We start from the raw sequence: 24506 nt of genomic DNA on the forward strand, positions 1-24506 counted from the left end.
TGCTACTGATCCAGTTCTCCCAGCTTTACAAGTGGGAGCCTCTTGAGGGTGGCAGAGCCCTTTCGACTTGCCCTGTGATTTGACAAGATGTTCCGGGCTGGTGTGGTATATGTTCTGCCCCAGGCCTGGAGTCAGCACTCCTCCAGGGAGCTCTGGTTACTTTTCATGGAAAATGGCATTTCAAGACCACAGTCTGGGTGCCAGAGTGCTCATTGCACTGGGTCAGTCATTGTTTCTGAGCCTTTACAGTAGGAAGAACTCAGAAAAACGTCTTTCTTTCTTTCAGATAAAAATACATCATGAGTTGAAACTGCTACCTCTGATTCAGCATCAGGATTAAAGGTTTTTTACTTAACCTCTTTTGTCTTGCATATATCTTTTTTCTCCCAGACCAAGAATTCTGGTTCTTAATGGTACCGGGAAGGGTGGAAAGAAAGTATCATGTAATTATTCATCTGTTTTATCTCATGATATAGACCCAACAGTCTCGAAATAACCAACATGCAGTCAGTCACCACCAAGGTGAGAGAGAGAAGAGTTCAGGCTTTTTGCAGTTCTCTTGGCTCTGGCTGTCTCCCTGGAGGCAGGCACCACCAGATAACGGTTTTAAAGCCTTGGGGATTGGTTCCCTCTCTGTAAGTTACTGCCCTGAACTGGATACATTTAGGCTCATTTGTTTTCTTTTATTTTCAGTTCTTAGGGATTTCTTTTTAAAATGCAATTCTTTGGTAATTATTTAAAATATCATCAAGGTTCCAAGTTACCTTTAAAAAACAAGGTATAAACCATATTCAAAAAAAAATCTGGTTTTTATCCCAGTCTCCATCACCCCGTTCTCTCTCTCCCCTTACAAGTAACTGTTTTAAAAAGTTTGTGCTTTACCCTCCCAGTGCTTGGTTTTTCTTAATATAAATGGATAAGTAGACATATTTATATTCTTCTATTTCTTAGATAAGTTGTAACCTATATTGTTTTTTTTTTTTTTCAACTTTGCTTTTTTTCATTTCACGAGGTTTCTAGGAGATCACTTCACAGGAGTGCCACAGTAATTGCACAGAGTTGGATTTTGCTTTGCTGGCCAATCTGAATTCTTTTTTTTTTTTTTGTCTTTTTTGTTGTTGTTGTTGTTATTTCTTGGGCCGCTCCCTCGGCATATGGAGGTTCCCAGGCTAGGGGTCGAATCGGAGCTGTAGCCACCGGCCTACACCAGAGCCACAGCAACGCGGGATCCGAGCCGCGTCTGCAACCTACACCACAGCTCACAGCAACGCCGGATCCTTAACCCACTGAGCAAGGGCAGGGACCGAACCCGCAACCTCATGGTTCCTAGTCGGATTTGTTAACCACTGCGCCACGACGGGAACTCCCTTTTTTTTTTTAGATGGATTTAAGCCTATTTAAATTTATTTGTATAATTGATATGCTTGACCTCAGTTCCATCATTGTTTTATATTATATATGTAGGTATACGTCTTTTATATGAATCCTTTTTCTCTGTATGGTCTATTTTATTTACTCTCTGCTTTAACTCATATGTTTTTTGATTTTGTTTATTGTTTTTGTGGGTTTTTTTTTTTTTTAAGTGGCCTACGTTTTGGTTCTAAGGGCTACCGTAGTCTAATGCCACCATGTAATGCCTTAGCCATGCCCCTTTTCACTGTCCCTTAGTTCCCTCTGTGTGCATTAACCTGCCAGAGCAGGTCACATGAAATCTGGGATTCAAGGGGAGCAGTGAACTCACTGCACCTCTTGAAGGGAAGAGCAGAAAAATCACATTGCAAAGGGTATGCATGAAAAAAAGGAAGAATTTCTGGCTATTTTGTAGTCTGTTGCAACTAACATTATATGGTATCTTAATCTTGTTCATTTTTAGTCACTGTCTATTGGTTCCCTACCAATATGAGCAATATTAGCTGTTAATCTCTTGCCTTCCTTCTCCTCTGCGTATGATTTGAGGAAATACCTTTTTAGTCACTGCTGTACTCACCGTTAATACCTATAAGGAAGGCAGCATCTTATTTTCCTACTCACGTGCCTTCTTTATTCTCATCTTTTCTCTGGTGATAACTGTATCTCCATTGTCAGAGCAAACAGCCCTGTGCCCTGTACTCTATCCCTTATAACCATCATTTAGTGTTAGTGTTACAGGTAAATAGATGTTCAGTGCTCACCCTCAGTCCTTACAGTGATGTTTCTTCAGTCAGTTGGAGTATCTGAAGCAAATTTCTTTAATATGTTTTTTAGGAAGTCATGGGAAAAATGCTTCTGAAATTTCTGCATGTTTTTGTGTATCTGTAACCTTTATATTTGAAAGTCGGTTAGCCAGCTATGCATTTTTATATTTTAAAAAATTGGTTCAAATATTCTTTGAGTTTTTTTTTTTTTGTCTTTTTGCCATTTTCTTGGGCCGCTCTCGCGGCATATGGAGGTTCCCAGGCTAGGGGTTGAATTGGAGCTGCAGCCACCAGCCTACGCCAGAGCCACAGCAACGCTGGATCTGAGCCGCATCTGCAACCTACACCACAGCTCACAGCAACGCCGGATCATTAACCCAATGAGCAAGGCCAGGGATCGAACCCGCAACCTCATGGTTCCTAGTCGGGTTCATTAACCACTGCACCACGACAGGAACTCCTCTTTGAGTATTTTAAAGTGGTATGCTATTTTCCTCTGGCTTGAAGTGCGTCTCTCAAAGTATTACAGCAATCTGATTTTTATTCCCCCTCCTAAGTGACCTGCTCTTTTTGACTAAATGTGTCAAAGAGTTTTTGCTTTAAAGTCCCCTGATTTGACTAGAGTATATCTTTAGGCCAGTTGTTTTGGATCACTTTTCCCAGGTATCTGATGTGTCCTTTCTGATGTGTGCAATATTCAGTCTTTTTTTTTGGTTCAGCAAAATTGCTTTAAAAATTTTTTCTCCTTTATATCGCTCTGTCTCTTAAGGCATGTTGCATTTATTCATTCTTGTATTTTTCCTAATTTAGTCTTCATTTATAAAATGATTTCTTTCATATCAAATTCTTTGTTGAGTTCTAATGTTTTCTTGAGTACCGTTGCCTCATTTCTGAGTATTTCTAGCTCTGATTTTGTTCCCATATGTTTATATCATTCTTTTAAATTCTTTCAGTTCATTTCAAAATATTAGGCGCAGTTTTCATCCCCTTTGTAAGCATGTCTTTCCGGCATGCTTTCATTGGCCTTAGGGATAATTTTCTGCATCTTTTATAATAACTTCCTATGGGATTTGAACACAGTCCTTTTCTGTTACTCATTTTGGCTGGGTTTTTTTTTTTTTTTAAACTTTTAAAACCTCTGGAGAAACATTATGTTGGCAAAAAAAATATGTTCATACACATGTATTTGAGTTTAGTTGTTAGTCCTAGTGATTTCATGGCAATGAAACATACCTTAGAATTTGCTACCTGAGATGGGTTAAAACCAGTTCATGTTTATACTGGCGATGTTGTTTTAAAAAGGAGGTTGACAACCCCAAGTACTTAGGTTCACGTTCTGGGTGAGTTGCTTATAGCTGAATGGGGGAGACAGAAGCAAGCATATATTTTATAATCGGTCAGCCCGGTAACAAAGGTGAGATTAGGTTGAGGAGACATGGGGAACAGGGCAGCGTTGATTTGGGGCGTTTGTGAAGATGTTTGTTCTGCGGGCCACATAGGGTCTTATCACCAACAGAGAAGTTATATGATGAAAACTGAGCTTCACCTTGGCATCGTGATAATTTTTTTTTAAGTTGTATCGAGGTGTAGTTGATCCGCGATGCTGCGACAATTTCTGCTGTACAGCAAAGAGACTCAGTTATACACATACATTTTCAGATTCTTTTCCCATATAGATGATTAGGCATCTGTGGTAATTCACAGCTTGACCATCTGTAACTTTTCTGTGCTATCGCATTGGTATAAAACAGCATCAGGAAGTGTTCACTACCGCCTGCTTGTTCCAGGCGTGCCCCCGCTGCAGCCTTTTTACACACTCATTATGCCCCTTGGAGTGATCTTTCTTCCCCCAGATATTTGGTGATTCACACTCTCTCACCTCACCTCCCTCATATCATGCTCAAAATTTCTTTGCTTTACCACTCCATCTAAAAAAGTACTCCTCCAGGAGTTCCCACTGTGGCACAGCAGGTTAAGGATCCCGCATTGTCTCTGGCATTAAGGCAGCACATGTTTGATCCCCAGCCCGGTGCAGCGGATTAAGGATCTCACATTGCTGCAGCGGTGGCCTAGGTTACAGCTATGGTGTAGGTCACAGCTGCCACTTAGATTTGATCCCTGGCCCAGGAATTTTCACGTTTCAGGAGAGGCACACACACAAAAAAGAAAAAGTCACTCTTGCCTACGTCGTCCCAACTTGTTAAGCTTCTGTTCTCCAGAGCACTGTCGTGCTTTGATTTTTCATTTTGTCTATCCCCGCCCCCGCTGTGTCTGTTTCCCCTTATTGGTATCAAGAGCCCGTGATAGATCCCCGGTGCCTAGAACGGTCCCTGGCACACACTAGGTGCTGAGCAGTTTACTGAATGAGTGCATCCGTGTTGGGCGCTGAGGATACAGGGCGAGCCCCAGGTCCCCTTTCCCCCATGGAGTATGGAGTCTAGTGGGAGAGACAGAAATTAGTCTAATAAAGTGCACACAGTGCCAGATGAGAGGACAGAACAGGGCAAGCAAGGGCAGTCAGGGAGGCTGCTCCAGCAAAGAGAGTTTTGAGTTAAGACGTGAAGGAGAATGAGTCTTGTGACAGTGCCCGGGAACCTTTCTCAGAGGCTCAGAGGCGAGAGGAAGCAGGGCCAGTGCCGTGAGGCAGCAGACCAAGGTGACCGGGAGCTGGCGGCTGGGCAGGGCCACATCAAGCAGGGCCTTCAGGCCGAGTTACAGGTTTTGTTCTTGGTGAGCTGTCTAAAGAGCGGTACCCGTCGCAGCCACACAGGTTGGGTCATAACTCAGACCGTGCAGTATATCTCAGTATCTAAGGTAAATGCAGGAACCAGAATGATTAATGATGGGATCCTTTTGTCGCGGCCGCAAATGTCTCCCTCATAGTGATTTTTGAGAAACTGCAGATAAATAGTCCATATTTATATTGCTTTTTTTTGTCGTTGTTGTTCACACCAAAAATTTCCAGGCCAGGGATCAAACCCACGCCGTAGCGGCACCCCAAGCTACAGCAGTGACGACACCATATCCTGAACCCACTTAGCCACCAGGGAACTCCCGTATTTGTATTACTTACTAGCAAGGTGACAATACTGTAATATTTTTTTTGTTTTTAGCAGTATATTTTATTTGCTGAAGTCCTGAAAATGTCTCTGGTGGTCCTGGAAGAGAAGAATTTATTTTATTTTGTTTTTATTTTTTTAAAAATAATTTTTATTATAGTGGATTTACAGTGTTCTGTCAATTTCTGCTCTACAGCACAGTGACCCAGTTACACATATACATACATTCTTTTTCTCACATTACCCTTCATCATGTTCCATCACAAGTGACTAGATATAGTTCCCTGTGCTCTAGAGCAGGATCTCACTGCTTATCCACTCCAAGTGCAAGAGTTTGCATCTGCCAACCCCCAACTTCCAGTCCATTGCACTTTGATTTGCATTTCTCTGATAATTAGTGATGTTGAGCATTTTTTCTTGTGCCTATTGGCCATCCTGTCTTCTTTGGAGAAATGTCTCTCTTCAGGTCTTCTGCCCATTTTTCAATTGGATTGTTTATTTATTTATGTATTTTTTTGCTGTTGAGTTATATAAGCTGTTTGCATACTTTAGAGATTAAGCCCTTGTCAGTTGCATCGTTTAAAACTATTTTCTCTCATTCCATAGGTTGTCTTTTTGGGTTTTGTATTTTTTATGGTTTCCTTTGTTGTGCAAAAGCTTGTAAGTTTGAGTAGGTCCCATTGTTTTATTTTTGTTTTTATTCCTGTTGCCTTGGGAGAATGACCTAAGAAAACATTTGTAAGGTTGGTGTCAGAGAATGTTTTGCCTCTGTTCTCTTCTAGGAGTCTGATGGTATCTTGTCTTGTTTTAAGTCTTTAAGCCATTTGGAGTTTATTTTTGTGCATGGTGTGAGGGTATGTTTTGGCTTCATTGATTTACATGCAGTTGTTCAGTTTTCCCAGTACCACTTGCTGAAGAGACTGTGTTTTTCCCATTTTATATTCTTGCCTCCTTTATTGAAGATGAATTGACTGTAGGTGTGTGGGTTTATTTCTGGGTTCTCTGTATGTGTGTTTTGGTACCAGTACCACACTGTCTTGATTACTATAGCTTTGTAATATTGTCTGAAACCTGGGAGAGTTATGCCTCCTGCTTGGTTTTTGTTTCTCAGCATTGCTTTGGCAATTCTGGGTCTTTTATGGTTCCATATACATTTTTTGATTGTTTGCTGTAGTTCTGTGAAAAATGTCATGGGTAATTTGATAGGGATTATATTGAATCTGTAGATTGCTTTGGGTAGTATGGCCATTTTTACAGTATTAATCCTTCCAATCCAGGAACATGGAATATCTTTCCATTTCTTTGAATCCTCTATAATTTCCTCGATTAATGTTTTATAGTTCTCTTATAGAAGTCTTTCACCTCCTTGGTCAGTTTTATTCCTAGGTATTTAGGTTTTTGGGGTGCAATTTAAAAAGGTGTTGTATTTTTATATTCCTGTTCTAATATTTCATTGTTAATATGCAGAAATGCAACCAATTTCTGAATGTTAGTCTTGTATCCTGCTACTTTGCCAAATTCATTGATCAGTTCGAGTAAGGTGGAGAGTGGAGTCCTTAGGGTTTTCTGTATATAGTGTCATGTCATCTACGTAGAGTGACAATTTTACCTCTTCTCCAGTTTGAATGCCTTTTATTTCTTTTGTTTGTCTGATTGTTGCGTCTAGGACTTCCAATACCATGTTGAATAAAAGTGGTGAGAGTGGGTATCCTTGTCTTGCTCCAGATTTTAGCAGTCAGGCTTTCACCTTTTCTCCGCTGAGTATTATATTGGCTGTGGGTTTGTCATAAATGGCGTTATTAAGTTAAGGTACTTTGATAAGAGTTATTTCGAGAAGCATTTACTTTAGTTAAATGATTAAAAAGAGAAAGAAACCTTTAAAATGAGTAAGATGACTGTTCTTATTGCTAGCCTCACCTGGAAAAGTGAAGTTTTATAGAAATGTATGGATTAAAAGAGGTATCAGAGGCCCTAAGACGGAATGGAAAGAGCAGGCATTTTTGGCATTCCGTGGCCTCACTTTGGTTTCTGGAGCCTGGTTCTTACAACACATAGCTGGCGTTGGCCAGTTGCTTATCCAGGCTTTCCTGAGCCTAGGTTTCCTCCTGTGGCAAAGGAAGCTGAAGCAGTTCTTAGCGCATCCACCTGTAGTGAACCAGTGAACCTCCTCCTCACGGAGGCCCCACTTGCAGGCCTCCCGGGATGGAGGAGGTCGAGGGAGATGATGGTTGGTACCACGTTTGGCTCCGGCGTAGCACTTAGGAATGATCCACTAAATGGCAGCTCCTGCCTCCAGTGTGGAAGATAACGTGACCTTACAGGGTTTTGTACACAATTAATAGCTTTTCAACTTAACGCCTTCCAGGAGAAGAAAAGAAAATCATTTATTTCTATTTCTCTTTATTTTTATTTCTTTTAAGATTTTTATTCTGTTGTAGTTGATTTACAATATTCTACCAATTTCTACTGTACAGCAGAAAAATCACTTATTTTTAGATCCTAAAGCCTTTTCAGAATTACTTTATAGATGCCTCTAACCCTCTCAGTGCGTGGATCTGAACTTGAATGTGTTAAGCCTACTCATTCAGGAGGCAGAGAAGAGCCAAAGATATCTCGGTCTCATTTTTTGGTCATGATTTCAACATGTTGATTCAAACTTAAATTATGTGTGATGTATTATTAGCTACCCTCTCTGACTAGTGCTGGAATTTGTCTGCTGCTTGCCCACATAATTTTTTTTTTTTTTTCAAATGAGCCATCAAATAGGATGTGGCTTGGGGTTTTCGCAGCCGTTGGAATGGATTTGTATTCTTGTGTCCGGACTGCCTTTCCCTCTCTTTTGTCAACAGCATTCATTTCTGTGCAGGGCATTAAGGGCTTGGGGTACAGACTGTGTCCCAAGAACAGGCCAAGTTGTTTCATCCTTGACCTTTACAAGATAATGGAACCTTGGACTTATCACCCTGTGTCAATTCAGGAGATAAGCCAGCTCTGTGCTCTAAGGTTTGAGCTAGCAGTGAATTTAAAAAAATTTTTTTGAAGGAAAACTAATGTACAATTTAAAGGAAATACTTGTATAGATTGGTGATAACAGAAGAGTAAGAACTTGTGATCTGATTTTTTTGTGTGTTCTTGGGACTCGTAAGAAGGGGAAATGGTCCAGAAACGACCTTTTTTTGAGCAATCTCATGGTTGGGTAGCATTCAGAGCTTTTGACATGGGTGAATTTTTTTTTTTTTCTCCCTCTGCAGCCCAATTCTTTTCTACATTTTCTGCTGTCTGTGTAGATTTCCTCTGTCTTTCCTCCTTCGTGGTGTAGCATAGCCTATGAGCAAGCTTGGCCAGCTGATCAGCATTGCCTGTCCAGGGTGGTGGGAGCGAGGTGGTCGGCTGCTGTGCCGTCTGCGGTTGTCAGTGGAGATCTGGGTTTCAAAGGCCGTGACCCGCTGTGGTCTTTGGAGCAGCAGTATCACAAATTAGCAAACTAAAGCCCAGCTCAAGGGTTGGGTTTCCTTATTTGTCACTTTCAGGAAGCAATTGTTTTCCTTCTCTTTAAGGCCTTGATCATCTTCTTCATATCATGCAGTTCATCTTTCTCTTTGTGCTTAAAAAAAGTGAATCTTTATAAAACTCAACATAATTCAGGGTTCTAGACAGGCACTTAATTATCTGTAAGGAGACAGTGTTCCCAGCCTTCTTTTTTTTTTTTTTTTCTCAAGAATTTGTGAAAATGTTAGCAAAATACAGCCCTGGTCCCGTTGACTGTGGCCTGTGTATTGATGTAAAGAGCCTCCCTGGCTGGCAGTTGCCAGTTTCAGGAGAACAGGATGGTTGACTCGGTTTCCCTGCAACTCTCATCGAGGTTTGTTTGGTGAAGCGGGTGACCCGCGCTTTGGAAGTGGCTCTGACCTTTTCCTTTTCCTCCAAGGTGGGACCCCTTCTTCCAGCCCCCCGGTTATTTGTTCCCCCCGTGGGGAGAATCTTAGGCTGCAGAGATGCCTGGAAAGCCCGCAGCAACCCTAAGCAGGTTAAATTGAATCATCGGGTGTCAGGGAATCTCTTCCAAAGAAAAATGTTTCCACCTCGTGTTTTTGTCATTGTTTTCTTGGGATATCATATTAACTCCCTGGTTTCTCCTTTTTTTTTTTTTTTTTAGGGCCACACCTGTGGCCTGTGGAGGTTCCCAAACTAGGGGTTGAATCGGAGTTTCAGCTGCCAGCCTCTGCCACAGCCGCAGCCACACCAGATCCGAGATGCGTCTTCTACCTACACCACAGTTCACGGCAACCCCAGATCCTTATTTAACCCACCGAGTGAGGCCAGGGATGGAACCTACGTCCTCATGGATCTTAGTCAGATTGGTTTCTGCTGAGCCACAACAGGAACTCCAAATTCTTCTTTCTTTAAAGAAGTTAAAAAAAAAAAAAAAGAAGTTCAGTGCCAAAATATTTTTTTCTTAAGGAATAGAAAAATATTTCACCCTCTCCCAAGAGTTGGGAAATGCACTTTTATGTGTATGAAGCAGGTTTCTACCTGACGTAGTTGCTTCTGTAGTCTTTTTTTTTTGCTCCAGCTATAAAAATCTCTTTAATTTAATAGTTTTACCCTAACACTTCTATTAATATTACAAATAAAAATGCTTTTCAGATGCTCTTAAATATTAGTGCTATTCAACCAAGTATTTGGGCTTCATTTTTGTGGGGTTTAAATTATAAGGATGACGATAATATGAGTTTATCTTTTTTATTAAAGATTTTTATTTTTTCTGTTATAGTTGATTTACAGTGTTCTGTCAGTTTCTGCTGTACACTATAGTGACCCAGTCATACCTGTATACACACACATATATATAAATATATACACACATATGTACATTCTTTTTCTCACATTCTCCTCCATTTTTTTCTCACGTTATCCTCCATGAGTTTATCTTTGTAATTTGTTATCCATTCGATAGCTCTCTTAAGGGATGGGTGGAGTATAGTGTTTAAAATTTTCATACACACACACGTACCCCCACGTATCTCCTCACAAGAAAATGTCTTGGTGGTTACACTGCTTTGTCATTGGTGGCAACATTTTTAAATGATCTATTTACTTACAGCCAAAGGAAAAAATTGCTAAACCATCCTGCAGCAAGTCCCATTTATTGAATCAAGCTCTTTCTTCCCTTTCTCTCCACCTCCGCGTCAGTGACTCTTAAGTGCAGTGTTTATGCTTTCTGTGAGGAAGCAGGCCAGCCGAGCGAATATTCCAAGGTGCAGGCTGGAGGTTGGAACACCCATCTGTGCGGTGGGGACCTTGTCTGGAAGCCACATCAGGGGCCCGTCAGTCAGGTGGAACAAGCACACTAGCCCGTTGTTTTCATCTTCTCTTTGGCAGCGCCTGGCCTTGTAGGAGAGTCCCTTTCTCAGTGGAGAGGGCTTTCTTAAGAGGTCAGTCCAAGTAGGCGAGGTCTCCTAAGTGGATTATTTTATTTCTCAGAATAATTTATTTACAATTTAGCTTATTCTTTGGAAATTTTGCCTTTTAAAAACTATCTCCTAGGAGTTCCCGTTGTGGCTCAGTGGTTAACGAACCTGACTAGCATCCACAAGGACACGAGTTTGATTCCTGGCCTTGCTCAGTGGGTTAAGGATCCCGAGTTGCCATGCGCTGTGGTGTAGGTCGAAGATGTGGCTCAAATCCCGCATTGCTGTGACTGTGGTGTAGGCCTGCAGCTGCATCTCTGATTAGACCCCTAGCCTGGGAACCTCCATATGCCTCAGGTGCGGCCCTAAAAAGATAAAAAAACAAACAAATAAACAAAACCTTTACCTTCTAGATTCTCAGAATAATTTTATTATACTCAGAACACTTTACTTTTAAGAATAATTTTTACATTCTCACAAACGTTGGGAGTTGCCAGCTTAAGATGCTGATTTGCCAGCATTCAGAAATGATGCAGAGATTTCTGTTCAGTGGGTGTAACTCTGTTCTCTGAAATCTGTAGATAAAAATGAAATGAGCCATGTAATTTTGGTTTAGCCTAGACTAGGATTTTTTAGGTTGAGCTATAGCCAAACACCAAATTAATTAAATAAAATAGTGAGATGGCTCTGTCTCAAAGAAAATTTATTTGGCCTTTTCTGGCATCAACTCAATCCTTTTGAGTATAACATTTCAGCCTATTAATAATAATATGAGTAAATGTATTCATAATTCATAACCTTCCTCTATAATTATCAAAAACTTTCTATACCACGGTCAGTTAAAGAGTTTTCTTTTTAAATAGGGCTCTCTTAGTTATTTCAGAGTATACAGCTCTGGGATTCTGAGCCTGTATTCCCTTCTCTCAGCTTTCAGATCATCTAATTAGGTAACAAATTATAGTAGCAAAAAATTTCACTATGTGCCAAGTCTAAGAATGCCAGAATTTTTTCTTTTATTTTTAAAAAGCTTTTTTTTTTTTTTTTTTGCTTTTTTAGGACTGTACCCGCGGCATACGGAGGTTCCCAGGCTAGGGGTCCATTCGGAGCTACAGCTGCCGGCCTACACCACAGCCACAGCAATGCGGGATCCGAGCCGGGCCTTCAACCTACACCACAGCTCACGGAACGCCAGATCCTCAACCCACTGAGGGAGGCCGGGGATCAAACTCGCATCCTCATGGTTCCCAATTGGATTCATTTCTGCTGCGCCACAATGGGAACTCCTAAAAAGTATTTTAAAAAATAAAATGAATACTTGCTTACTACAGAAAATTGAAGAGAAACGTACACACAAATAGAATGAAGAAAATCACCCAGAAATAATCATAATAACATTCTGGTATATTTTCTTTTAGTATTTTGCCTCTTTATCTTATGTGGGTATAATCCTGCATACTCTGCATGTTAGTTTTTGCTATTTTCGTTAAGAGTTATGAGAAATCTTCTCCAGTTCAACTGGTTGGTGAAGGAAAAAGTGTTCCTGTCTATACCCTTTCTAGGTTCTTGACCTGAGACAGGGGAGCAGGAGAAAAACAAATTGAATTACATACATGCTAGAGGCTCCGTAAGAAATACGAGACTCAAGGATAAGTTAGGCAGTTGAGGCTTCTGTGCCTTCTGCAAGGAGGAGAAGAGGGGTAAGAGTTTGGGACTTCAAAGGGAGAGGAAGGGAATTCGCATACAAATTTTAAATGGTCTCTTACATTTTATATGGGAAAACAAACATTTGGTAAGCGGAGCTTGCTGGGCTGTGCAGAGACAGTGGGACACACACAGGACTTTGGTGTCCAGGCCCTGAGTTCCCCCACCTGACCTCACCCATGTTCTTTGCAGGTAGCTCTGGCAGTAAGTGCTCTTCCTGGACCCAGCCCTATAGCCAGATTCTTTTAGGCAGTTCAAAGAGGAGAAGGGGTTCAAAAGAAAGACTTCCCCAGTCTTCTGTTTCTTAAAAATAATCAGCCTAAAATAATTCTCATTCTGGAGTTCCCCTCGTGGCTCAGTGGTTAACGAATCCAACTAGGAACCATGAGGTTCCAGGTTTGATCCCTGGCCTCACTCAGTGGGTTAAGGGTCCGGCGTTGCCATGAGCTGTGGTGTAGGTTGCTGACATGGCTTGGATCTGGTGTTGCTGTGGCTGTGGCGTAGGCCGGCTGCTACAGCTCCGATTCGACCCCTAGCCCAGGAACATCCATATGCCATGGGTGTGGACCCAGAAAAGACAAAATAAATAAATAAATAAATAAATAAATAATTATTCTCATGCTAAATAGACATGATTTAGAGTGGCAAATTTTGCTCCCTGACCAACTCTATGAAAAAATATTAACTGGTTGCTTTAGTTAAATAAACCATCAAGTTGCTATACTATAATTTACTTGATAATATTCTTATTATAGAATTTTTAATTTAAGAAATTATTGAAAAAATTTTAATTGAAGTATAGTTGACTTACAATGTTGTGCCATTTTTCTGCTATACAGCAAAGTGACTTGGTCATTGAAATCTATACTTTATTTATTTATTTATTTATTTAGGTTTTAGTCTTACCAGATAAAGGAAAATATTTATTTATTTTTATTTATTTTTATTTATTTTTATTTTATTTATTTTTATTATTTATTTTTATTTTTTTAATTTATTTTTGTCTTTTTGCCATTTCTTGGACTACTCCAGCGGCATATGGAGGTTCCCAGGCTAGGGGTCCAATTGGAGCTGCAGCCACCGGCCTACACCAGAGCCACAGCAACGTAAGATCCGAGCCGCATCTGCAACCTACACCACAACTCACGGCAACGCCGGATCGTCAACCCACTGAGCAATGGCAGGGATCGAACCTGCAACCTCATGGTTCCTAGTCGGATTCGTTAACCACTGTGCCACGACGGGAACTCCAAATCTATACTTTTTTTAAATATTATTTTCCATCATGGTCTGTTCCAGGAGATTGGATATAGTTGCCTGTGCTATATGGTAGGACTTTATTGTTTATCCATTCTAAGTGTAATAGTTTGTTTTATCTACCACCCCAAACTCCCAGTTCATCCCACTCCCTTCCCTCTCCCCCTTGGCAGTCACAAGTCTGTTCTCCACGTCTTTGAGTCTGTTTCTATTTTGTAGCTTGATTCCTTTGTGCCATATTTTAGATTCCACGTATAGGTGATATGGTATTTGTCTTTCTCTTTCTGACTTACTTCACTTAGTATGAGAATCTCTAGTTCCATCCATGTTGCTGCTATTTTCCTTTTTCATTCTTTTTTATGGCTGAGCAGTATTCCATTGTGTATATGTGCCACATCTTCTTCATCCATTAATCTGTCATTGGACGTATAGGTTGTTTCCATGTCTTGGCTATTGCGAATAGTGCTGCCATGAACATAGGGGTGCATGTGTCTTCTTCCAAATATATACCTAGGAGTGGGATTTCTGGATCATATTCTGTTTTTAGTTTTCTGAGGAACCTCTGTACTAGTTTCCGTAGTAGTTGTACCAATTTACATTCCCTGGTACTTGCAGTATAAGAGGGTTCCCTTTCATTCAAACTCTCTCCAGCATTTGTTAATCATAGACTTATTAATGATGGCCATTCTGATTGGTGTGAGGTGTAGTTTTGATTTGATTTTTCATTTTGAATGCATTTTTTATTTTTAGCAATACTCTCAAACCTCTCTGGGCATAAGAATTCGTTGTGCAGGAATTCCAAAGGTTAAATCATAAATCTCTGGAATATCCCCTTGGCCTCTGTCTGTAACATGATCGAATCAGAAAATTGATTTTAAAAAAGTTTAAAGAAGTCCCCGTGTGGCTCAGCAGGTTAAGAGTCTAGCATTGTCACTGCAGTGGCTTGGGTTTCTCCTGTGATGTGGGTCCAGTCCCTGGCCCAGGAACTTCTGCATGCTGTGGGCGTGGCCAAAAAAAGTTTAAAAATCAGAATTTTTCATATATCGTCTGTCATATTGCCCTGTATAAAGGTTATATAAGTTTATAATCCATGTAGTATTAGTTTTATCTTTTTAAAACTGTTTTTAATCAGCAGTTCTTTGATTACTTAGAATGTATTTTCTGTTTTTTCTTTTTCACAGTTAGACTTTGTATATTTTATTTTTGCTTTTTCCTCTAACTTATATTTTGAAAAATTTAAAATGTATTTTTAAGCAAGGAGTTCCTGTTGTGGCTTAGTGGATTAAGAGCCTGACGTAGTGTCCATGAGGATGTGGGTTTGATCTTTGGCCTCGCTCAGAGGGTTAAGGATCCAGCGTTGCCTTAAGCTGTAGCATAGGTTGCAGATGCACCTGGAATCTGATGTTGCTGTGGTGTAGGCCTCAGTTATGGCTCTGATTCAGCCCCTAGCCCGGGAACTTTCGCATGCTGCAGGTGCAGCTGTAAGTCTGTAGATAAAATGGGAGCATTTTGTCACATTTGCTTTATTTCCCTTTCGCTCTGCACATATATAGACATATGCATCGTAATGTATCATAAGAGAGCATGTATTTATGTATTATTATTATTTTTTTGATCTTTTTTTTTTTTTTTTTTTGCTATTTCTTGGGCTGCTCCCACGGCACATTGAGGTTCCCAGGCTAGGGGTCTAATCGGAGCTGTAGCCGCTGGCCTACGCCAGAGCCACAGCAACTCGGGATCCGAGCCGCGTCTGCAACCTACACCACAGCTCAGGGCAACGCCGGATCGTCAACCTACTGAGCAAGGGCAGGGACCGAACCCGCAACCTCATGGTTCCTAGTCGGATTCGTTAACCACCGCGCCACGACGGGAACTCCTATTATTATTTTTGTTAAAGGAAACTTATGATATTGATATGATCTAATGTCCAGGCTGTAATCAAACTTCTCAAATGTCCCAACACTGTCATAGTTTTTTATTTTATTTTTTAATTCAAGATCAAGTCAAAATCATGCATTGCATTTAATCATCATAGTTCTCTTTAAAACACGTGTCAAAGATTTTATTCAACTCATTAAATAATGAAAAAACCAGTAAGAGGTTAAAAGCAGTTCAAATGAGAATTTAACCCGCTAGGTAACATTTTGTTTTTGTTTTTGTTTTTGTCTCTTTAGGCCTGCACCCGCAGCCTATGGAGGTTCCCAGGCTAGGGGTCGAATCCGAGCTATAGCCGCTGGCCTGCACCACAGCCGTAGCAAAGCCAGATCTGAGCTGTGTCTGTAACTTACATCTCAGCTCACGGCAGTGCTGATCCCTGGACAGGGATCGAACCTGTGTCTTCATGGATACCAGTCAGATTCATTTAAGCAGAGCCACGATGGGAACTCCTTTTTATTTTTTTTTAGACAACGTATTTTTACAGTTCTGTGAACAGAAATCATTTGCATAACTATAGACAAGAAGCATATCTATTTCTCTCAATTTTCTGCAATTTATTTATTTATTTATTTATTTATTTTGGTCTTTTTGCTATTTCTTGGGCCGCTCCTGCGGCATATGGAGGTTCCCAGGCTAGGGGTCGAATCGGAGCTGTGGCCGCCAGCCTACGCCAGAGCCACAGCAACGCAGGATCCGAGCCGCGTCTGCAACCTACACCACAGCTCACGGCAACGCCGGATCGTTAACCCACTGAGCAAGGGCAGGGACCGAACCCGCAACCTCATGGTTCCTAGTCGGATTCGTTAACCACTGCGCCACGACGGGAACTCCCAATTTTCTGCAATTTAGATCCTACCTGTCCAAGCTGGAGGGGAAGAGACTCTGACATTGGGTTTTGTACAGATGGTGTAACAAACTGCCAAAAACTTAGCTTAGCTTAAAGCAATAGCAGTGTGTATTGCCTTACCCGTTTAGTTGGAGTAGCTTGCCATTGGAGGGCAGAATCCGCAGTGGGTCCCACCTGGCTGGAAGCAAGGTGTCAGCAAAGCTGTGTCCCTTCTAGAGGCTTTGGGGGCGGGGGACGGACCCGTGTCTTTGCTTTCTCCACCTTCTAGGGCCACCCCTGTTCTTTGGCTCTTGGTCCCCTTCCTTCCTCTTCGACACCAGTAGTGTCATCATAGCTCTTTAGTCCCCTTTAATCTAGAACAGTCTGTTTTTGTTTTTCCAAACATTGACACTTTTTGAAGCGTTTAGACCAGGTGTTGTTTTGTGGTGTCCTTTGATGTGGTTTGTCTGTCAGTTTGCATCACACGTGTTTGACAGGAATGCTCCATGGGTGAGGTCTTAACACTGAGGGACCCAGGTGCTCTGTTCCATTATTGCTGATGTTTTGTTTAAAAATTTTGTTAAATGATGGCTTTGGGAATCTCCATGTTGGCTTTCCCCCTTTGTATTAATGAGCACTCCGTGGGTGACACCTGTGCAAGGATGTCATTCATATGTCATTTATGTGTTGCAAAGTGGGCACTAGACTTACTCATTGGTCCTTCCCATTTTGTGAGTGGCGTTCTTTTCTTACTGATTCGTAAGTACCTTTTTATGATGATGATTATTCATTTCGAACACCTAGTGAGCTGTTAGTTATTAGATACGAAACACTGTTCTGAAATCTTCATAACAATTTCATGAAACACAAGTACCATGTTCCGCCTGCATTTTGCAGAAGAAACTGAAGCTGAGCGCGATCAATGCTGGGTTTTGTATTTTGCAGATAGGTGTCCCAGTTTGTTGTGTACATTTTAATATAGTCTATTTTGCTGCACCAAAACGTTACATTTTTTCGTAGTCACAACTATCAATTGATTCTTTTATAGTTTCTGCCTTTGTTGTCCTATTTAGAAGTATTAAATGTTAAATCCATTAGGAATGAGTTTTGCTCAAACGCCATCTTATCAGTAAGTAGGGTTGCCAGATTTTGCTTAAAATAAATAAGCCTGTCCCAAATATTGTTTGAAATATACTCACATTATAAATTGATTTGTTGCTTATCTGAAATTCAGCTTTAACTTGGCGTTCTCTATTTTTGTTTGGCATCCCTGTCAGTATGGCTTTCCCTGACCACTTTATTTAAAATCGTAACTCCCATCTCAGCATTCCCCGGCTTTCTCTTTCTCCCCAGCACAATGTATACACAGTGTATTTTACTTTTTCATTTAGCGTCTGCACTCTGCCACTGGCATATAAACTCCATGATGCCAGGCTTCTTTAAACTTTTCATTGTAGGTTTAGCATTCAAATAGAAAAGTGCACACGTCATAAATGAACTACCTCAGATGAATTACCTTGGAGTGAATATACCCATATAACCACCCTCCAGGAGGGTGAAGATTTTTATTCTCAAGGTATTTTTTACTGCCTAAAGTAGTACCTGACACAGTACGCGGTCAGTGAATATTTGTTGAATGAATCAGTAATGATGTAGCTGGTGAGGCAGGCATTCAAGTTACTCTTGTCCAGATAACTAGTGAGAGAATTTATTTATGTATGTATTGTCTTTTGGGGGCCGCTCCTTCGGCATATGGAAGTTCCCAGGCTAGGAGTCGAATGGGAGCTGTGGCCACCAGCCTACACCACAGCCACAGCAATGCGAGATCTGAGTCGAGTCTGTGACCTACACCCTAGCTCACAGCAACGCCGGATCCTTAACCCACTGAAGCAAGGCCAGGGATCGAACCTATATCTTCATGTATACTAATCAGATTTGTTCCTGCTGAGCCACAAGGGGAACTCCTAGAATTTATTGATTACTTACTGTTTGGTTGTTATTCCCCTGAAAAGCATCATTGTTGATAAATCGCAATAGTGTAATTAATGTTCCCTACTGTTGAACATTTAGGTGGCTTATGTTTGTGGTTTTAAAATTTGATACATATTATTTATATTTAAATCCTTAAGCATCTTCCTGCATTAAAAATTAGTTCTCACTTCAGAGTGCTTTCATAGACTGATTTCCTGAAAGAGAGTTCCTAGGTCGAAGGATATGCCCCTCTCATTTAGACAGAACACCCACTAACCAGTGAACCTGGTCACTGAACCTGTCTGCTAAAGACAGCGCATGAACAAAACCAGCACCATGGCCCTGGGTTTCCTGCTTCAGAGAACAGCTAGGGGACCAGGTGGCCCGTGCCTGGTAGCTTCCTTGACATCGCTCTTGCTGGTTGGTAGGGTGACTGCGCTGCCTCGGGTCTGAATGCCAGCTCCTCTCCTTCTACCAGCTGTGGGACTTTGGACACATCATTCAGCAGATGGCCCTCTTGTCTCAGCAGTGAGGGCAGCAGAGCCGGCACCACTGGAGGGGGTGCCACACGGGATGTCGTCTCCGGAGGTGATAACTGCAGCTCAAGGGCAGGGGTCCCTGCTGCTCCAGGCTCACCCCGTCGCTGGTCCAGATCATTTGGTAGATGAGCTGACAGATGCAAGAGGCGACCATCTCACTTTGGCTAAGAAGTAAATACCTGTCAAGCGAACGAGGAACAGGCTGTGGGCTGACGGGGCAGGATTCCCACCTTCCCGTTGTGACCACAGGCGTGCGGGGAAAGAGGGGTATCCCCCCTCTCAGATTCATTTGAACTGTGAGATCAGTTTCAGCTGCCTTTGCTTATCCGTGGTACATCCATTTCTGTTGCCTTTGCTGGAAAACACAGACACTGCGTTACCCTTTCTCACACCAGCCCGCTCTTTCCAGGATCGCTTCTAACCACAGCGCTCTCCGTGAGAGTCATGTGTGCCTTGAGAGTACAAAGTGCCTGGTGTAAACCCCTCCATGTGGACACTACATGTATCACCTGGCTGCCAGGCAAGGGTTTCTTCTCCCTTTTGATGCTCTCACATCTGGGTTCATTCAGTTAATTTTTATTACTAAGGGCCTGTGTAGAATGAGGCTATTCTTTTTTTAAAAAATACATGCTAAATTTATTTATTTATTTATTTTTAACTTTTTGGATGAGGCTATTCTGAGTCTCGCACTGGCCCCAAGGAAGAGCGAGTCGGGGCCTCAAGGGCCTTTGGGGAGGGTGGGTGCATTGGGGAGCCCGAGGTGGCATTTCTCTGCAGTCTCACCATCTATTCAAAGCACTCTCACAAATTTGAAAAAGTCCACTCTATAACGCCTCCATTTTATTTTAATATTAAAATGTTTTAAATGACTGGATTAATTATTTAACATTTCCTCCCTGATCTCTAATGAAATCCATGCTCCGGGATGTCCGTTGAGGTTATTCAGTGGCTTGTTGTCATCACGAGCATCAGGCTGTTGGGAAGCAGAGAGAGCTGTGTTAGATCCGAGGTCCTGCAGAAACATCACTGGTGACAGAAAGTGACTGAAACACATTCCTTCTCTTGAAGGGTCTGGGCGCTCAGAGGACAGGCACAAAGGCCTGGATTGTGCATTTACTCGGTTCCAACTACAAGAGCATCCTAAAAATGTTAAACTGGGAGTTCCCGTTGTGGCGCAGCGGAAACAAACCCCACTAGTATCCATGAGGATGTGGATTTGATCCCTGGCCTCGCTCAGAGGGTCGGAGATCCGGCGTTGCCGTGGCTGTGGTGCAGGCCTCCAGCTGTAGCTCCAATTCGACCCCTAGCCTGCGAACCTCCAAAGGCCTCGAGTATGGCCCTAAAAAGCAAAAAAAAAAAAGTTAAACTTGTATGAATTCAGATTTACTCATTTGAGGAGATTGTTTCTGGTGGTGAGACTGGTTTTGCTCGTCACTCCACTCTGTGGAAGTGAGTGTTGGGGGTGCAGTGGGAGAAAGGGCTCTGCTTTCCCACGTGAATAGTGGGTCTCACGTTGCACCTGTAGAATGACTCCCGAGATGAGACATTGTGTGCTCACCCGCTCATATATTCAACGACCTGGTCCTCTGTCCCCACCCCTGCCCCGGGTGCAAGAGGAGAGGCAGCAGTGTGCCCTGCCCCCGGGGGCAAAGAGCCACGTGGCATGCCTGTGGGATGCCGCCGGAGTTCGAGGGTGACTTGACTCAGGGCGGTCTTCGAGGTTAGTCCCCTGGTCGCCCCTCCAGGCTGCACACGGAGGCACGCAGCGCATGCTGTTGCAGCTCCTCTGTGTGAGGCGGGCCGCGCTTTCCCTCCCGTGACCTGTGGACAGCCCCTCGGCTCCAAGGTTGGGTGGCAGTGCCCAGATAGGTGACGTGGGAGCCCAGTGGTAGAACCTTCCGACCCCAGAGCGCCCACTCCTTCCACCGTGCTCTTCTGCTCCTACAACTCTATTAAAATCTTCCCCATCATGAAGCGCTCCAAAAAATTGTTTTTAAATTTAAATCATCCCAACAGCATTTAGTCCAGCCCTGCAGAGACCCAAGCACAGGGTCTGCCTGTGCTCTTTTTGGCAACAGCTGTGAATTCCAGCTGCGCCCTGGCCTGAGCTGGAGAGGAAGCTGGAGAAGGGCAGGGGTTTGGCGCCCCATCCGTGACTTTCAGGCTGCTCTCGGTGACTGCTCCCCGATGCTCTCCGTCCCCCCACGGCGAGCTTGTGGGGAGAGTGTGTGTCTGGAGCCTGGGAGAGCGCAGGACGCAGCATTCCAGCCACCCTCTGAGAATTCTCACCGCTCCTGCTTTAATAAAATGTGGCAGGTTGCCCGGCAACCCGTGAGTTGGTGGAGATTTTTTTCTACCTACTTTACCAAAAAGCCCTTTATCAGCTGTTGCCTGATAAACTCGGCTCTGCAACCTCCTCCTTTATTTTCCACGCCCCTGCCTGGATCTTAACATTTGCCCTGTCTTCTGTTCTCATTTGTCTGTCACTTAAAGGTGGAAGCTGGACAGTTTGGCTCCCAAATCAAGTCCTGAGGGGAATTTGTTATTGAAAACCATTCTTTTTGATATTACTTAAAATTACTGCTGTGTATGTGGGTCAGCCCTGTGGACTCATTCACTGAGTGTGTTGTATATAATAGCTGCGTACCTCCGTGCTGCTGACTTGGTTTTGACAGAAGGATCCGGTTGTAGCCTTGGACGCAAGTGTGGCTTGTGCATTTCCTGTCGGTGAAGGTCTCCAACCGCTGGCCAGGCCTGGCGCAGGAACGGCCTGTGAGTACACGGCAGAAACGTGGCTTGTGGGGCCCTGCAGCTACATCCCGGGCAAGGGGCTATGAGATACTCATGTTTTTCTGCCTTAAAATCATAGCATAATGCTCTGCAAAGGCAGGGTAAGTAAATTCATTCATTAAACACATATACTTGAGTTGACATGCCATGTGACCTAACTCACGTTAGGGGTGCTGGATGTGGGACTACAGTTTTTCGTTTTTTCTTTTTTCTTTTTAGGGCCACACCTGCGGCATATGGAGGTTCCCAGGCTAGGGGTTGAATTGGAGCTACAGCTGCCGGCCTACACCACAGCCACAGCAATGCCGGATCCAAGCCGCATCTGCGACCTAAACTATAGCTTGTGGATCCTTAACCGACTGAGAGAGGCCAGGGATTGAACTGGCATCCTCATGGATACTAGTTGCGTTCGTTTCCACTGAGCCACAATAGGAACTCCAAATTTAAAGGGTGATAATATTTTTCTAGGGAAAAATAAAGGTACAGAGTACTTTTAAATCCCTGACCGCTCCATTATCAATCAAGAAGCAGTCTCTGTACTGCTGTGCAGATACAGGACCTCAAAAGTAGTTTTTCAGTTTCCTAATTTGTATTAAGCACTTTAGTATTGTAGGAAGCCCTTGGATCTTTGGGAGTTTTAAGTGTTAATGGTATAGGAATCCTCTTGTGGCTCAGTGGGTTAAGGATCTGGCATTGTCAATGCAGCAGCCCAGGCCACTGTTTGATCTCTGGCCTGGGAACTTCCACATGCTACAGGCACAGCCGGGGGAAAAAAAAAAAAGAAGTAATGGTATAAAATATTCCAAAATACAAAAACAACAAAAAACAACAACAACAAGGAGTTCCCGTCATGGCTCAGTGATTAACGAATCCAACTAGGAACCATGAGGTTTTGGGTTTGATCCCTGGCCTTGCTCAGTGGGTTAAGGATCTGGCGTTGCTGTGGCTGTGGTGTAGGCTGGTGGCTACAGCTCCGATTCGACCCCTAGCCTGGGAACCTCCATATGCCATGGAAGTGGCCCTAGAAAAGACCCAAATAAATAAATAAATAAATAAATAAATAAATAAATAAAATATCCCAAAATACTTTTAAAGTCTAGCAGTATCACAACACTTGTCACTGTATTAGTTTTTTTCATGTAAGTATTTTTTAATATAACCCTCGACTCTCTATTTGATTTTGCATCAGACGTCCAAATACACAAGATCTATGTCCATTTCTCCTTAGGATGCAGAGAACAAAGTGAAGGTTTGGAACAGGGCAGAGACATTAATAACTTGAGACAGGAAAGCTGAACAAGGCCAATATCCCTGTTTAAGAAAATCTTCCTTGTGCTCCTGCTGGCGAAGAATGTCACAGGTTCTTTAACTGTGCCGGAGCGGCAGCGAACTTGTTCCTTCTTTGACTGGGAGAAGGAGCCACCTTCAGAAAGCACTTACTCACCAAATGGGACATGCTCCCTCTGGCCGATGCTCAAGCTCCCCGCCTCCTTCCTGCCCCTGCCCCTCTGCCCCTCTCTCCCTCCTGTCTTGCCTTTACCCGCCGGCTGCCGTGTGTATGTGTTTGGCACTGAGTTGCTTCTGCGGCTCTCGGCAGCTTTACGGGCTCACGTCAGATAACCTTTGATGCCGGCAGCAGAGGCATACTTAAGGATGAAGAAAATGAAAAGTCTACAGGGAGATGATTTGATGACTTAAAAGGAGAAACATAATACAAATGCAGAATGAATGTGTTCAATGCCAAGAGGGGATGGGGCTTGAAAACCAACATAACGCTTATTCGGTTTTGTGCCACGCTTTTGGGCTGTTTGGTTATCCGCAGGGTTTTAGGGTGTGGGCTACAGGTGGGACCCCCCAGTGAAACAAGTTAGTCATTGGGCACGTGGTCTCAGCCAAGACAAAGTAAAACTGATGCACAAAATGAGGCTAACCTCGGCATTCTTTATGTCCCTGTTGGAGAAGGGTGTGATTCTTGTGTACTTTTCTGAAGTCCAGCATCACCCATTTTAACGAATACGGCACATCGTCCCAAGGCCACCTGTGGCCTGAAGAGCACATTCCATTCCTTTGGTTATGAACCGACTCTCTCTCTCCAGAGGATGGGCACCGTTGAAACTGACAGCACTAAGGGCCTGAACGTAGCCAGAACACAGGTTGGGACTTGCAAACCCCTGTGCTGGGACTCGAACCCAGATTAAAGTCAGATTGGGACTTAAACCCATGGTTTTACATTAGAATCACTTACCTGGTGTCTGGACTCACTGAGGTTCAGGTTCTTCATGCGACTGCGCAGAAGGAATTCAGCGAGAGACAAAGTGAATGGCAAGGAACAGATTTATTAGGATAGGACACTTGTGAGAGATGCAAGCGGGCAGGCACGGAGGCTCTGCCCCCAGGATCTGGTGGGCTACAGTTTTATTACCCAAAGGGAGTGGGGATTGGAAAAGACCGCCTCTTCCTCTTTCTTCAAGCAGTAGCTTCTCCTTAGGATCTGTTAAGGTGTGTATTCAAATCAGCAGAAGGGTACTCCTAAAACTCCTGCCTCTGTTCTGAATCTGAATGTAGGCCTCATCCCATCCCCCGCCCAACGTCCTGTGCCTCCACTGGTCAAGCAAGCCTGCCTCATTCCGATGGCTTTCTTGAGCAATTATTAACTTGCAGGGATCTCCCAAAGTCCCCTAAGTTTCCCTCTTTTTCTGTGGTCCCTTATTGGGATTTCTGCAGCTACCTGTGCCTACTCCATCCCTATCACACAGCCAGCAAGGCCTCCCTCCATGCAGGCATTTAAAGGAGGTTATGTTGGCATTTTTTCCCTCACCTTTTTGGTGGTGACAGGTCAC

The 24506-nt window shown here is 43.0% G+C and overlaps 1 protein-coding gene across 3 annotated transcripts in view; it reads left to right on the forward strand.

The window, feature by feature from the left end:
- The window catches only part of PARN (poly(A)-specific ribonuclease), a 189568-nt gene that overhangs the window by 102782 nt on the left and 62280 nt on the right, over nt 1–24506 (forward strand). Inside the window, exon 22 of one of the 3 annotated variants that reach the window (XM_047780459.1) lies at nt 287–355. The exons of the other annotated variants lie outside the window; for them this stretch is intronic. Coding sequence (XP_047636415.1) covers nt 287–303 — 17 coding nt within the window. The 3' untranslated portion in view covers nt 304–355. Of the gene's footprint in view, nt 1–286; nt 356–24506 lie in introns of those variants that run through there. 3 annotated transcript variants of the gene reach the window in all.

This window comes from Phacochoerus africanus, chromosome 5 (genome assembly GCF_016906955.1).
Source record: "Phacochoerus africanus isolate WHEZ1 chromosome 5, ROS_Pafr_v1, whole genome shotgun sequence".
Lineage (NCBI taxonomy): Eukaryota > Metazoa > Chordata > Mammalia > Artiodactyla > Suidae > Phacochoerus > Phacochoerus africanus.